The 15,699-nt window shown below is 41.7% G+C and overlaps 1 protein-coding gene across 2 annotated transcripts; it reads left to right on the top strand.

The window, feature by feature from the left end:
* The first annotated feature begins 50 nt into the window (after nucleotides 1-50).
* Nucleotides 51-13,264, top strand: epn3b (epsin 3b). Of its 2 annotated transcripts, none has more exons than XM_079553180.1 (12): nucleotides 51-369; nucleotides 3,784-3,958; nucleotides 6,702-6,860; nucleotides 6,962-7,045; nucleotides 8,249-8,564; nucleotides 9,046-9,164; nucleotides 9,826-9,912; nucleotides 11,588-11,708; nucleotides 11,807-11,983; nucleotides 12,065-12,160; nucleotides 12,327-12,614; nucleotides 12,883-13,264. In XM_079553180.1, the coding sequence occupies exons 2-12, from the start codon at nucleotides 3,890-3,892 to the stop codon at nucleotides 13,167-13,169; spliced, it is 1,803 nt and encodes a 600-aa protein (XP_079409306.1). In that variant the 5' UTR covers nucleotides 51-369; nucleotides 3,784-3,889; the 3' UTR covers nucleotides 13,170-13,264. The 2 variants fall into 2 exon arrangements, with proteins under 2 accessions (XP_079409306.1, XP_079409307.1); XM_079553181.1 differs by having other exon boundaries at nucleotides 11,807-11,980.
* Nucleotides 13,265-15,699: the final 2,435 nt, after the last annotated feature.

The following is a 15,699-nucleotide window of genomic DNA, read 5'->3' on the forward strand; positions in this document are numbered from 1 at the left end:
TGATGCTGACTTTGCAAATGACGCTCTTCTAAGCCCGCCCCCTTTTACGCACCGCGTTGTGACTGCTGTGTGCGCCCGTGCGCTCGAGCGCTGCTTCCCGGGCCGTGAGGGGGTGAGAGAGAGCCGTGTGGCTTATCCGTGTCCTATGCGGATCTTAGCACCGTTTGGCCGCGTGAGTAGCTCCCATCCTCCGGGATAGACCTGTTCCCGTCACTGGACTCCAGATTTACAGCGTTTGCGTGTTCAGAACGAAGCAGTTTATCCTAGTGGGGGAATGGTGGGCTACTGGCGACGCTGAGGACGCCTGGAAGAGAGGAACCCAAGCTCTGAAGATGCTCGGTGTACCGGGCAAGACTGGAGATGGCTGAGGTAAGGGGAGATACGCTATTAGGCGTATGCTCTTTCTACTTTTAGAGCGCGTGCGGTATTAGCAGCGTATTGTCTGCTAAATGTGTTCCGCTAATGGTGGCTATAGCTGAACACATCAAATAGCAACGTGCTCTCCTCCGCACAAGAGGCGTGTGTGACTGTGGCGATGTAGCCTCAAGCAGAGCAGACCCTCATCCTGATGCTCTCCTTGGCCACCTGCACATACCTGCGGTTAAAGCGCATGCGCTGCTATCAGCGTGGACAACGCAGTGACGTAAACCGCGAGTAGTTTTGACGCATCAGAGAGAGAAAACGTGCGTTTGCCACTCTCTTTCAAAGAAATAGTTTAGTCGGACTGTTAATGCGTGACCTTGAAGTGCTGCCCTGGTCCTTGATCACTGGTACTGTATTAGAGAATTAACAAAAAATATTTTTGTTTTGTCTAAAAATATTTCTGATTTAAAGCTTTCTTTTTGTCACCTAGGCTCAGAGTAGTATTCAGTTAAATTTACTCAAGTACATGAGTTGCTTTTTGAAGTGTTTTACCATATGGTACTTTTATTATATGAAGTATTTGTCTGTACTATTATTTGAGTGAAAAAAAAAATAGTTTCTTGTGCCACAATCTTTAAGTGGCAAAAGCTTCATGTTGACTAAAGTAGATGTAGTCTGTGTTTCATGGAGGCCTACTTTATCCATCCGACAAAAGCATTTCCTTTGGAAATACTATGATATTTACATAATTTATGTCACTACTGCATCGTAAATCAGGTTTTTATGAACAAACAGTTACTCGGTACTCAGTACACAAGTTGCATTTTCCACTGGTACTTTTTAAGTCTTCTTGAGTACAGTTACTTGACCGTTAAGTTACTCTTACTTGAGTAAATATTTCAGATACTTCACCACCTCTGCCTTGGCTCTGGATGGAACCATCCCCCATGTGTGCATTATTGAAGTTAAAGAAGATTCCTATAATAAACCAGTAGTCTACAATTATAACATACATAACAACGTAACAAAAGAAATATATCACACATATTGGTCTGATCCTGCTCCCCTGTCTGGACTGTTCGATGCTGTTGTAGGACAGGCGTGGAAGGTGGTGACTTTAACTACAGCAGAGGCAGCGTAGTGTGTTCTGTCTATGTCAGAAAACACACAAATGCAGAAAGGTGATATTGGTTGAAGTTGCTGAGGCACACTGTCTTTTGTCCTTGGTTTTCTCTGTGGATCTCTGTATAGAGAAGGGGTGCGCATTAATGTTCATAAGAGGCCACATAAGAAACATGAATTGAGTCGGTTGGGGGGGGGGGGGAGTTGGGGCGCACCAACAATAACTTATTTGGCCAACTTTATCCTATTGTACATTGCACTAAATTGTGTATTTTGAATAGCTGATACATTTAGTAGGACTATGATTTTCTGTAAATATTAAGCCATATCAAGCCAAGGACTAAACGACATAAACCAGGCCAAAAACAGGTCTACTACAAAACAAGACAAAGGCTACAGAGGAGGAAGGTCTTCACACAAGGCTCTGGCTCAGCTGTGTGGACAGAGGCTGATCAGGCTCCTGTCTGTGTCCAGGTTTTATGAAAAAAATGAAAAAAAAACTCAGCAGTAAATGACAATGAAACTCTGCGGATAATCACGCTCGTGTGTTAAGATCAGCCGTCATTGATCTCACAATGGAGAAATTCACTTGTTACATCAGCTCAGGGTGTGCAAATTCAGTAGTAAATAGACATATCTAATATACAATGAATAAAGAAGCTTTAACTTCTACCATGGCACCGAAAGCAAATACATCCACTAAGTCTGTATCATACCTTGAAGTCGCTGCTTAAAGGCAGAGAGACGCACTGTCCACCGCTGTGTCCCGTGAGGAGTCCTGGCCCTCAGCGAGTCGTGATGCGTCTTCAAAGCGCCGCAGAAACCCCGGGCAAAACCCCCGGCCTCTGGTCTCTGGTATAGAGATCCCAGCTACAGGAAATGCACACTGTTGTTGTGTCCTTGGGCAAGACACTTCACCCTACTTGCCTCCAGTGTCTGCGTACATTGGTGTATGAATGAGAAAGTGAATGAGTGAAATGTTCCTTGCTGTAAAGTAGGGCTGAAACAACAAATCGATTAATCGACAACTAATCGATTACAAAAATAGTTGTCAACTATTCCAGTAATCGATTAATCGTTTTCTAGTAAACACAGACTAAAATTGAGCAAAAAAGACAAGACACTTATTTATTTTGGATGAAAACCTACTTTGTTTTTTAAAGTTAGGGTCTGCAGTGTTTTGTACATCGTAAATTTCATAAATATCTGTCTTTGTCTCTTCCAATCAAAGCAGAATTAGCACAAAGAGACTCCTACAAACGTTTACTTTAAGTTTACTCCATCCACGTGTCCTCAAGCGGCGCCACTTTAGCTTTATGTGATAAAAAAATTGAAAAAAATACAATTTCCATGCACCTTTCACAGCCAAGCGATTAATCGATTAATCGTAAAAATAATCGGTCGATTAATCGATTACCAAAATAATCGTTAGTTGCAGCCCTACTGTAAAGTGCTTTGGGCCTGATAAAGGTAGAAAAGTGCTTTGTAAGTTGAGACCATTTAGACCATTAACAACTGTGCACTCCACTCACAGTTGTGAGGCCCTTGAAGAAGGCAATTTGCAAGACCTGCCTTTTGACCTTAGCAGTTTTCAACAAGTTTTCATCTTGACTAATGTGATAAAAGTCAAAGGGACTGTTAATAATATAGACCTGGTGTATTTAGACAATGTGTGCATCAATCATCTACTGAGAGCAAAGGGTCATAGAGTGGTTGGCCTTTCTACAATGGTTTCAGAAAGGAAGTTCTGGGTTTGCAGATGTATGCACGTACAATAATATACTGATGTCGGACCACCAATAACACCAAGCAGAAATAAGCAAAAGAAAAGAAAAGAAATCTAATATATTGCTGGATTATGTTAACACTCACAGGCCACATGGTACATTCTAGTATTGTTTTGGCTCATTAGGGTCACCTCAGTTCAGATTTTTGGGCAATGCCTGTTTAAAGCAGAGCTCAGAGAGTGAAAGGCTTCACATCAGCTCTTGGTGATGAGATCCCCTGTGTCCCTTTGTGAATGTGGGTTGGGTGTGTGCATTGTCTTGTGCCTGCAAGCGCAAGAGTTGGCCTGAATAAAAGAAGTGAGGATGAAGTTTGATCAGACACCTGAGAAACTGCTTTTGTACGACCTACTTTACAGTGAGAAACAGTTATTGTGACGTCCCAATGCACTGACAATGTTCACACACGGTCAGGTTAAGCTTTTCTTTTCATATTTTTTACATGTCTGAATTATATGGGAATTTTAATGATTGTAGTGCAATAATAAAAAAAAAACTACTTTTTTACTTTCAGGTACGCCATTCAGCATCCTGACAAAGTGGAGGAGACTGCTTTGCCTTGACTTGCGGCTGGTCCGTGTTTGTTCATTGCCCTTCTCCCTCCCCCATCACCGGGCGCCATGACAACCTCTGCCCTTCGTCGTCAGGTGAAGAATATTGTGCACAACTATTCAGAGGCGGAAATCAAGGTATTTAATCCCTTAAAGGGTCACAACTCAACTTTGTCAACAATCTGTAATCAAAAGTAAACTGCTGCTGCTGCTAAACTGCTTTGGAAAAAAGACACCATTGTAAAATCAGCCACTCTATCCCTCAACGCTCCAGTAGTGTGTTTGCTGCCTGCTTTATGACCACCAAACAGCAAAATAAAAAGTAGCCATTACAAATTAGTATTAGTATTTCATCTAAAGCCACACTGTGGAACCTTCAAGGTTATAACCCTTGTAAACCTTAACTCCAGTTACTTACATATATATAAAAAAAAAATCAATTACGGAGAATTTGATTATGAAAATTGCAAATGTATTGTGTTAAAGGGCACGATGTTGTGTTTCTAAACGCAGACTATAGCGTGACATTTTGGCTTAGTAGGAGCGCACTTTCAGATCTTGCCACTCTAGATTAGCACATTTAAGTTGGAAGTGCGTGGGATGGAGAAACACCCATAGCCAATGGCGATTTTATGTACAACAGCCTTTTTCCTCCAACCAGACTCCGCGGCCGGGAAGGGGCGAGGGGGAGGGAGAGGGGTTGTGGGGGAGTGGGGGTGAACATGCGCTTTTGTTTTGGTCACATTAACACAAGAACCGTCACGTGCCACAGCGTGACCAGCGCATTGAGTTGCCTTGTGTATGAAATGTATAAATGAAGATTGCCTTGCCTTGGCTGCAACTCTTTCTCTCAGAACATGAACATTGTTTAGCTCACAATGGGGTTAATCAAGTTTTTTGTTTGACCTGTGAGAGCCTATAATGCTTAGGGAAGAACACAAGGCAGCAATATGTAGACGAGGAAATGAATGTGAGGCTGCCATCAGAGCACCGCTCTCAGTGCTGCTTGTACTGTAATAAACCACGCTTCAGTCCTCTCTTTTAATAAGCAACGCCCTCTCGCAAGTGGCAAAGGCACATAGCGCTACAACTCCGCCACTCAGAAAATAATCGCTAGAAGCCTGCACTGTCATTTCGTCAGGTGCAAGATCCGGCCAAATTCAGTGGCAATCTTTAAATGTTTAAGTGCTAAGGTGCATTATTTGTCATTATACAACTCTATAGGGAAATATGTCCTCTGCATTTGACCCATCTTTCGACGCTACTGGGCCCTTTAGGAGCAGACCAGCCTATGAAGCGCCGGTTACTAATTAGTACTTTGTGTTGCCTCCTCAATAGCATCCTCCTGATGCTGAAAAAAGTGAGTCACCCCGATAAAAATATGTACACGAGGGTTTTCTAATCATTTACATTTAACACAATCAGCTAACACAATGTACCATAAGAACACCTATAGGTATTCCATTAAAAATCACCCGTTTCCGGCTAGAATGTGCATTTACAACATTAACAATGTCTGTATTTCTGATTAATTTAATGTTATGCTCATTGAAAAAAATCGGTAACCTGGCTAACACCATGCTGCTGTGTGCGCTCGAATTATTTCGAACTGCACAACAGCCTGGGGACCATGGCCAAATCTCCGGTGGATTTGGGAACCAATCACAGAGCGAGGAGGGACGGCAAGACGATGACGTGCTCTTCGATATACGGAAGCTTGTAGTTTATTTACGGATCCAACGTGACAGCAGCAGACGCGATGGTATTTTTTGATCAAGCTTTAGACCTTGTTCTAAATAATTTAGCTCAAATGTTTACAGCGGGTGCGTCATACGTCATCTCATACGATGATACGATTGGCCATGGCTACGTGCAGACGCATGAGACTTTTTTTTTTTTTTTTCGTATCGCCCAATAAACGAGTATGGACGATCGTAAACCACACCTCTCCTACGAGAAAATGAATTGGTGGTCCCCAGACTAAATATCACTTGTGATTTTAGTCTGGTGTTAGCCAGGCTAAAAAATCGGTGCTTTTCTATAAAAAAAAATAAGTGACTATATTTTAAGTGACCCCCAAACTTTTGAGCGGTAGTGTAAATTCAATCAATTATGAAAGTTTATTTATATAGCACTTTGAAACCAGGGAGACCAAAGCGCTTCACAGAAAGATAAAACAATTTAAAAACACAAAATTATTATATTCTTGACTTAATTCACTACGATGCTAATTATTGTGTCACAGCAAAAATTTTGTTTTGTTTTTCCTGTGCTTTGTGTTTAAAGCTATTTCCTGGTTGGTAGTCTGCACTGTCGAATTGTACTGTATTTTAATTTGAAGTAAGTAAGTAAGTTATAAGTAAGTTTATTTATGGAATGCCCCTTGAGATGTTCCATCTCGTTTGCGAGGGGGTCCATAAGTCTGAAGGGGTAAAGAGTAAAACACTTATTTTTACTGTAGGCCTATTCTTTTTTCATATTTACCATATGTATGTTCAACAGAGCATACATAAATATCGCAGCAACAGCAAACGTGCTCCTAATTTTTAGCCAGACAACATGTTATTGCAATTGTTTGTCAAAATAAAACTTAAGGCAGAGAACTGTCCGTAATACAGTAGAGTCTGCTGGCTTTAAATACCAATTTAATGTGTTCTTTGGTCACAACTTCACTATTTAAAAAGAAAAAAAAAGTTGCAAGTGCAAACATTTCCTTGTGAGTTTCTTTAAAGCTACACATATTCACCTTACTGGACTTTTTAAAATCTAAAACAGAAAATCCATAATTTTACAGTGGTATCTTACTTCCTGCTACATCTTTATTGTACTCTTTCTTTATTGTACTGAGAGAGACAAAGCCGTATGTTGTGGTGCTGCGCAGGTCCGTGAGGCCACGTCCAATGATCCGTGGGGCCCGTCCTCGTCTCTGATGTCAGAAATCGCTGACTTGACCTTCAATGTGGTCGCGTTTGCTGAGGTCATGGGCATGGTGTGGAAACGGCTCAATGACAGCGGGAAAAACTGGAGACATGTGTACAAGGTCTGATTAGATTTTATACAATGCAGTCAGGAAAGAAAAACCCATGAATGCCTTCAAAAAAGCATCTCTAAGTGTTTCTGACCTGTATAACTTCTGTGCAGGCCCTGACACTGCTGGATTATTTGTTGAAGACCGGATCTGAAAGAGTAGCACAACAATGTCGAGAGAATGCTTTCACTATCCAGGTAATCTGCATGTGGAGTCAAAACTTCAGTAAACATTAATATTAATTTATTAATTTCCATTAATATTTCTGTGTGTTTCTGTAGCACACATGTACAAAGCCTTTTCTTTTCTATTGTCTTCACCCAAATAGCATTCTATTGTTTTGCTTTGTTTTTTTGTTTTTTTGTTTTTTCTATCCCAATGCTTTGTACACACTTTGGATATGGAAAAGGGGGGAGGGTATTTCAAAGCTTGAAATCTCTAGTTCCAAGTCTCTATTACTTTCTGTTCCTAAGTTATGTCCGAAAATGGCCAGAAAACCAGAATTGTAACTTTCCTGCCTCCGGATCGCAATACACACTAATTGAATCACAAAGAAGAAGCTAACAGGCTAACGGGCAAAGCTAGCTGCGGGCTAGTTTGACTTTATATATTTACAGCTGAGTTTGAGTGAAAAAAATATCCCCATTGTGTAATTGGATGTACAATATCCCTTTGTCTTTTCTGTCAGCCTAGTATTTACTCTCATGGACAATTAATGAGTTAAAAAACACAACATGCTACGACACCTGCAGTGGCGCTTATGGCCTCTAGGGGCATGAGTTACTTAGTTCTGCTTTAAAGCGCTATTCGACGCCTCCTCCAGCAGATGGCACTCTAGCTGCCTGGGTCGCCTATGCCCCGGCCGGCCCTGAAAAGATTTTCTTGTTAGTCAAGCTCTATCTTCAAACCGCATAATCTAAAACAGACAACGCTAAATATTACAATATTGACAACCTACTAGAGGTTGATTGATATGTTTTTCAGATCCAAAGCTGCCCATTTTATTGTCAATATGTAGTCTTTAAAGTGTTTCAACAAAGCCTTGTGTAAGCTTATGTTTGTCTATTCTATTCTATCTATTACCCACAGAACTGATGGTCTTATTGTTACAGGTTATCTTCTGCTTTTGAAAGATAATTATTCTATTCATTACTATTTTACCCTTGTCAAACTCACCTAAAATTGGCCGTTTTTGCTGCTATCAGATCATCTTGGAGACCGAAGTGTCCAAATATATCAAAATGTATTTGTGATATTCATTTGGGCTCAATGGTTTCCTTTGTCAGCATGTACCAAACTTGTAAAATCAATAATTCATTTATATTAAACAAAGTGTCCCTTTGTATTATCAGTGCTGCCTTTTAATCATACTAACCGTCCTTGTTTTTTATCTTTTGTAGACTCTTCGGGACTTTCAGTACATTGACCGCGATGGCCGAGATCAAGGGGCCAACGTGAGGGAAAAGTCCCGACAGTTGGTGTGTCTCCTGCGGGACGAAGAGCGGCTGCGTCAGGAGCGGAGCCAGGCCTTAAAGACCAAAGAGCGGATGGCGGGTGGAGGCAGCGGCAGTGGAGGGGGAGCAAGCAGTGTGGGGGGCGTGTACGGGGGCATCCCTCCTGCCTACCACCCGGGCAGACGCACCAGCCAGCCTAGCATGGCCGTCCTGTACGGAGAGGAGTTCAGCCGCTCCAGAGGCTCTCCGTCCTCCTTTAACTGTGAGCACGCAGCACTCACGTCACATGTGTTTCTTTTTACTGGGGGTCTGGTTCAATAACAGCTTCTTTGAATTATTGTATTTTAGTTTTGGATATTTAATGTCATTTTTCTAGCTCATCTTGGAAAACCTTTGCCACAATGGGAAAACTCTTGTGCGACCAGGGCTTTTTACATTTTATTGCAGTACACTTGTTCTGTTTAGTAATACTTTTGTTCAATGTACATTTATTTTAGACCCTTTTTAGACCTGTTTTCTCTATGGGAGGCCGGGTGCCAATTTCTCATTAAAGGTGCACATTGGTATTCCACCGGGTGCCCCCAGTGAACACTCTGTGCTGAAATTAAGCATCTTGGCTCCGGCAGCACTGTTCAGCAGCTGCACTGTCAATACTGCAGCATAGGATATTCAAATGGGCGCCCCTGAGCCTTATGTTCCTGCCCCGGTCGACTCAACAGACTGGTCTCTCTGTTTTCTTTCAGCATCGTCCTCCTCTCCGCACGCTGCGTCAGACTTGGAGCAGGCCAGACCGCAGACCAGCGGTGAGGAGGAGCTGCAGCTACAGTTGGCCCTCGCAATGAGCCGAGAGGAGAGCCAGAAGGTGAGATACAAACAAATAAAAGGTTTTGGATCAATGTAGTCTAAAGAGATTGCAAAAACATGCTCCCACACTCACACAACACAAGTGTCCAATTCCAAATTCAATTGATGAAACATTTGTGGAAACGTATTCGCCCACCTTTGTCCTGCGAGCCCTTGCTTCCCCTGTTACCATAGTGATAACAGACACACTGTGCTATGTATTACTTCAAGCCTTAACGAAGAGAAGCAGGTGCTGTGAAGTAACTGTTGTAGCTCCCCATAGTCTAGTTTTCTCAACCACAATCCAAAAAACATTACGGGAATTACATGGCATGCTTCTAATCTATTTTATGGTTATATGACTAATCCTAATTCTAACCCTAATCCATTGTAAATACTGTCAGTTATCTGGGAGCACAGTTGGTATTTTCTTTATAATAATATGGAAATGATGCTGCATAATGCATTAAACATGGTTATTGCTAGTTCTCACCCTATATTACTATGCTATTACTCTGCAGTAAAGTAGTGTAACCAGGTTCTAAAAGCATTTCACCATAGATGTATAAGATATTCGTGCTATGGTCAGTCGTTACCACATTTGCCTCCATTGTGTCTTTAAACTTTAATATAATATGGACATGTCTACTGCTGCTGTCAATGCCGTGGTCTGCCTGCAGGAACAGCGCTGTCGCCAAGGAGACGAGTCCCTTTTGCAGAAGGCGCTGGACGAGAGCCGCGTAGAGAGCCAGGCAGGGGAACAGGAGGTAATTTCAGTATATTTTTATGTGTTTGCGTGTGGGCGGATGCAAAGACCTATGAGTTCACCATGTGTGCGTAAAAGCGTGGAGTAAGTGGGCGGTCGCGTTTGTTTTTGTGGGTGGTTCTTGGACAAAATGCAGGAGGTGCAGTGAAGTTTGGATCGTGAAAAAGAGAAAGAGGAATAAAAACATAAATCAGGAAAATGAGAGCGCTTCGGCAGGGACAGAAAGAAAGAGACACTACAAAAAAAGACCCTGCTCCATGGTAATTACTCTATCTTCTCTGACCTTGAGTCTGTTGTTTTGCTGAAAACACACTGCTAGCTCTTTTACATTGTGCCAGTGACAGACACGATGCATTACCGTATGTCATAAAGGTAAGGCTCAGCATGTTGTGGTCTCCTATATTTCTTATTTGATTATTCCAACTGATAAATTGGCTTCCACTTGAGCAGGTTATAAAAACAAAAGTCTTCTGTTTTTTAAAAGGTTTCCACCGAGAGACTTCCCCAATACAACATTGATCCTTGGCTCACTGCAATATGTGAAAAATAATAAAACATGTATAGTTTTATTACAATCATAAACCTTCAATCACAGAATATGTCCTTAAATTACCGTGACTTAAAGGAATAGGCCACCGTTTTTCCAGAGATATGTCCATAGAGCGGGATGTGGCCATATTGTCTTTGCTCTGCCCGATTCTTTTACACCTTGGAAGCGAAGCAGGGAAGGGGCTGGTCGGTACTTGGATGGGAGACCGTTTGGGAAACACCAGGAAGCCTAGCGAATGTAGTGAGTGAGTGTTTGGTGGTGGTGGGAGGCATAGATTTCATATAATAAAAACTAGATGTCTTAAGGCGGACTCACTTCCGGCATTACCGGCGGCCATCTTGCCACAGGGAAGCTTTCTGGCGAGCTCTGTGGTATCTGTAGTTAGGTACAAACACAAATCCTCTTATCTCGCTGAAATCTTGACGGATTTACAAATGGTTTGGTTTCTTACAAATGTTATTAACGTGGCTGTAATTCTGAATGCTGGAACATGTTGCAATAAAGATTGTTTTTATTCTTATGTATGCAGTGTCATAACTACATCTCTCACATTTATAAAAAAAAAAAACTGTTTGAAAATTGGTAGAAAGTTATGGTTTATTTAAAAAGTACATACACCTACGAGACATCTAGCCTTTATTATATGATATCTATGATCGGAGGGGGCGATGGCGCAGACTGGTAGCCTCGCTTCCATCTGTCTACCCCAGGGCAGCTGTGGCTACAATAGTAGCTTACCACCACCAAGTATGGAGTAAATGAATAATGCAATGTAAAGCGCCTTTGAGTGTCCAGAAAAGCACCATATAAAACCGATGCATTATTGAAGTTAGAGGCGACCAAGCTCTTCCATGTTTTCCCTATTGAAATACAGTTATGTGAATAGTTACATGATACAAGTATAATCACACAAAATTAAACGAGGGGTTAAATGTAAAAAGGTTACTATATTGTAAGGCGTAAGAACACCTTATGAGCACTTCGACGTCCGCGCACTGATATCTTCACTTACTGTAACTGCGCAGATGTCGAAGTCCTCCTAAGGTGTTAAACTAAGATAAGAACATATCTCAGTATGCAAAAACGGCCTATTCCTTTAAACAATAACGTTTTCTATGCCCTGCAGTCATCCATGTTGGACCTGGTTGACATCTTTGGGCCCTCATCTGAGGGTCCACCTCCCTCCTCGGACCCCTGGAGCTCAAAAGAGGTTAACGAGGTCACTACAGATCCCTGGCACTCTGTTGGTCAGTGGCCACTTATTACAATAAATGCTTTGCTTTGCTGCTGTATGTGATCTGGTGTGTGGAAAGGACTTTATAGATCTGAATCTCCTGTATTTCAGGAGTCCGCTCCAGCACTCCGGTGGGTGGTAGTCCTTGGACAGAACCAACCCAGCCGCGTCCCAAAACATCAAATCCTTGGGCATCAGGCTCCAGCCCTGGCAAAGACCCCTGGGAAGCAGCGCCTGCCTCCTCCTCCAATGTCGCCAACGATGTGTGGCACAGCCCGTCTGAAAGTGGTGTGGCGTTTCTAAATGTTTCAATTAAAGAACTTCTGCTGTCACAAGAAAAATAATTACAACAATATCTTCCTCCTCCAGAGAACGGTTTGGCAAGTCCTTTTATAGCACAGAATGAAGAGGAGGACAAACAGGAGTATCCTCAAGTGAACTCTCCTCTGCCGGCCAGTCCCACAGGTGCGCTACGTTATCAGATAAACATATACTGTAATATAATATATAAACATTTAAAGTACAACGACTAGACAGAATAAAGTCATATTGTCTGGACCATTTGAAATGTTCATCAAAGGCACTCAAAGCCTTTATTCACCCGTACACTAATCTGATTGTTGTAATCCAGATGCAGAGCTGTTCAGTGCCAAGCCGCTCTCAGACCCATTTGCTGGAGGTGAATTGGATCCGTTTGGGACCGAGCCCTCAGCCAAACCACAGATAAATGGAAGAGACACGGCTAGTCCGGAGATGTTTAACTTGTCTCGATTGGCGCCTCCGCTCAGCACTCCCGCGACGCGCATGTGTAGGACCCCGGAGACTTTCCTGGGACCTACGGGAGCTTCACTGGTCAACCTGGACGCACTCATCCCCCCACACCCACCCACTAAGATGCACAACAACCCCTTCCTCTCAGGTACCAATCGCCATACCTATGTTTACCTGTAATTATTATTATTTCAACTTAATGTCCTCAGTCTCATGTCAGATTGCACTGCTCTGACAAGTCCTGTGACACTCAATGGATAAATAAATTAGTTATAAAACATGAATATTCTCATCAAAATGCCATACCATACAAGTTTTTGATGTGAGAACAACATTGGTAAATAATTCTGGAATGCTTGACCCATCCCCTGTCCACTTACTCATGTTCCCCCCTAACAGCACTTTTCTCTCCTCAGGTCTGAGCAGTCCATCTCCCACAAATCCCTTCCACTGTGACCAGCCGCGCCTCACCCTGAACCAGATGCGCCCAGCGTCGACCTCTCCGCTGCCCCCCCACATGCTCTCGTACAGCCCCTCCCTGCCTCTGCCCCTGCACCACCCGCTCCCCGTCCTGCCCTCGTCATTCACTCAGCCGCCCGCCGCCATCCTGGACTTGCCCGCCAACTTGCCCCAGCCCCTACTGCCCCTCTCTCCACGGCAGGTCCCACGCACACAGTCACAGAGCAGCAACCCCTTCCTTTGAACGCTTTGGGACGCACCAGCGAGAGACTACGTTTGAAAACCTACAGTGGCTTCAGGAAGTATCCATATCCCTCAGTTTATTTTTATTATGTTGAAGTCTGTCTTTATTTTCATAAACAAACCTACATTCAGGCTTGTGTAGAGGCTGTACCTTTCTTTATCACAAGTAAAGAATGGAATTTACCACTAACCTAAACATTTAGGAACGATTAAAAACAGCACAACTATGATGGGAGGCTCTATGTCACTATGATTGAAGTATTGTTTTTTCATGTTTTTTCTAAACTTTTATATTCTTATTATTGTAGGGCGATCAGTGTCAATTTTTTTTATCAATATGAAATAAATTTAATTTATTTAAAAATCAGACATCAACATAATAATGATTACGTTCTAAAGCCACTGTAAACGCTAAAAACCTTGACTAAGTTGCTGCTAGAAACAGTGAAGGTTTTCTTAAACACTACACCTGGGGTAGGCCAAGTCAGGTCCAGGGGGGGGCAATCCATCCCTCCAGCAAAGAACCTCTGCCCCCAAAGATGCACAATAGTTATAAAATACCCATTAAGCTACTCTAAAAAATGTTGAAAATACTGTCATTTCCTGGGGATTTGGAGAAAGTGGTGCTTTACTTTGGGCCATAGGTGAGAGGTCCTGGTCTTGCCTACCCCCTGCACTACACCAACAGGGTCTTCAATGCCTTTTCCCCCGCCTGAACTCCTCGAACCCGGCCACAGTCTTTTACCTTTCGGGAAATCTGACACAACCACACACTTGTGATCTTCACCCTTTGTTGCTGCTTCACCGACACAAGCATGAATGCACCCTCCCCACGACCGGGACCCTACTCCGTTCCTCTTTTTTCCAACCAACCTGAGACTAATAAATTATTTTACTTCAACGAGACAAACAGTATATTGAGCATTATTAGCACAGTTGAAATATGTGGGAAAACTGTAGTTGTGAAACTCAAAAAGCACCTCTTGAAGGATTTAGCGACTCAGGTAGCCCTATGTACTATGACTATGTATTTTATGCTAATTGCCTTGTTACTCTGCCTTGTGTCTGACTCAAAATTAGATGAATAGTTTGAGCTCATTAGCCACATGATATTTATGTTAGATTGGAAACCAGCCTAAAGATCTGTTCTATACGTATAAATATAAAACATTTTACTGTATTTCTTCATGCCTGCATAATTGTTACCACCAGGTTTATGGGGGATTTTCCAAACGGATTCGAACATTTAAGCAATGGCAATCATAAACCAAAAATGGAGATATAAATATACTGTACATGTGAAGCAGATGAACGGGAATACTGTCATGTTAAAATGCGTGTTGTTTAACTTGAGCTTCACTGCACTGAACCTGGTATGAATGTGAAAAGCCTGCGAATAAAAAAACGGGCCTCGTACATAATGTATTTAACAGAAGGAAACCTATTGAGTATTATAAATTATAAATAAATATATGGTGTTTGCAAAATCTGGTAAAGTGGCTTATTTTATGAAATTTCTGAAGCATCAGTTTGTGCCAGGATTTAACCTCTGACCCCTCGCCTTAACCAAGTGCATTTTCTCTAGTTCAGTGTTACCCAAATCTAAAACGCCTCATTTGAAATCTACAAACCTACAAAACTGATCTAAATGGGTCTTTTTCCTTGCGTTGTGGCTGTGTTGTCATTGGATTTTTGCCCCTTTTTTATCGCTTTTTTGTCACTCTTTTTTGGGGGCTCTTTGTAATGCGTTTTTGACCCATTTTCATCACTTTTTAATAGTTTTTAGTCATTTATTTATCAGTTTTTTTGTCACTTTTTCATAGTTTTTAGTCATTTATTTATCGCATTTTTTGTCACTTTTTCATATTTTTTGTCATTTATGTATCGCATTTTTGTCACTTTTTCATAGTTTTTAGTCATTTATTTATTACATTGTTGTCACTTTTTCATAGTTTTTTTAAGTCATTTTTTATGTTTGTTGTTTTTTCATAGTTTTTTTTTGTTGTCTTTTTTTTATGTTTGTTGTTTTTTCATTGATTTTTTTGTAACTTTTATGTTGCGTATTCATCCTCGTTCTCCTTTCGTTTTTGTCACCATTTTGGCGCTTTTTTTCCCCCCAAGATGCTTTTAGATTTGGGTAATGCCAAACTGGAGAAAATGTCCTGGGTAAAAGGCTAATTTCAATGCCTGTAGAATACATGCGGATGTTTGCTCCTCGTCCATTAGATGGCAGCATAACGCTTACGTAAAGATAATTTTGCGTCGAAAGCAGTTGTTTATCAAGTATGGCTCCAAAGATATGTTGAATTTGTCAAACGAATGACAAGAGGCTTGGTGTAAAGGAAAATGGCTATTTTTCACTTGAATTTATTGAGTTCCTTGATTGAATTATTAGGAATTAATTCATGTGAATTGCAATCAATGACAGGATGTTATGAAGTGGAAACGATGTGTAGGATTGCATTTACAACACACCACCAGAGGAAGAGATAGAAATTAAAATCTGCAAGCAAATCTGCCCCAAATCTTCC

This window comes from Gobius niger (genome assembly GCF_951799975.1).
Source record: "Gobius niger genome assembly, chromosome: 3".
In the NCBI taxonomy this organism is placed as follows: Eukaryota; Metazoa; Chordata; class Actinopteri; order Gobiiformes; family Gobiidae; genus Gobius; species Gobius niger.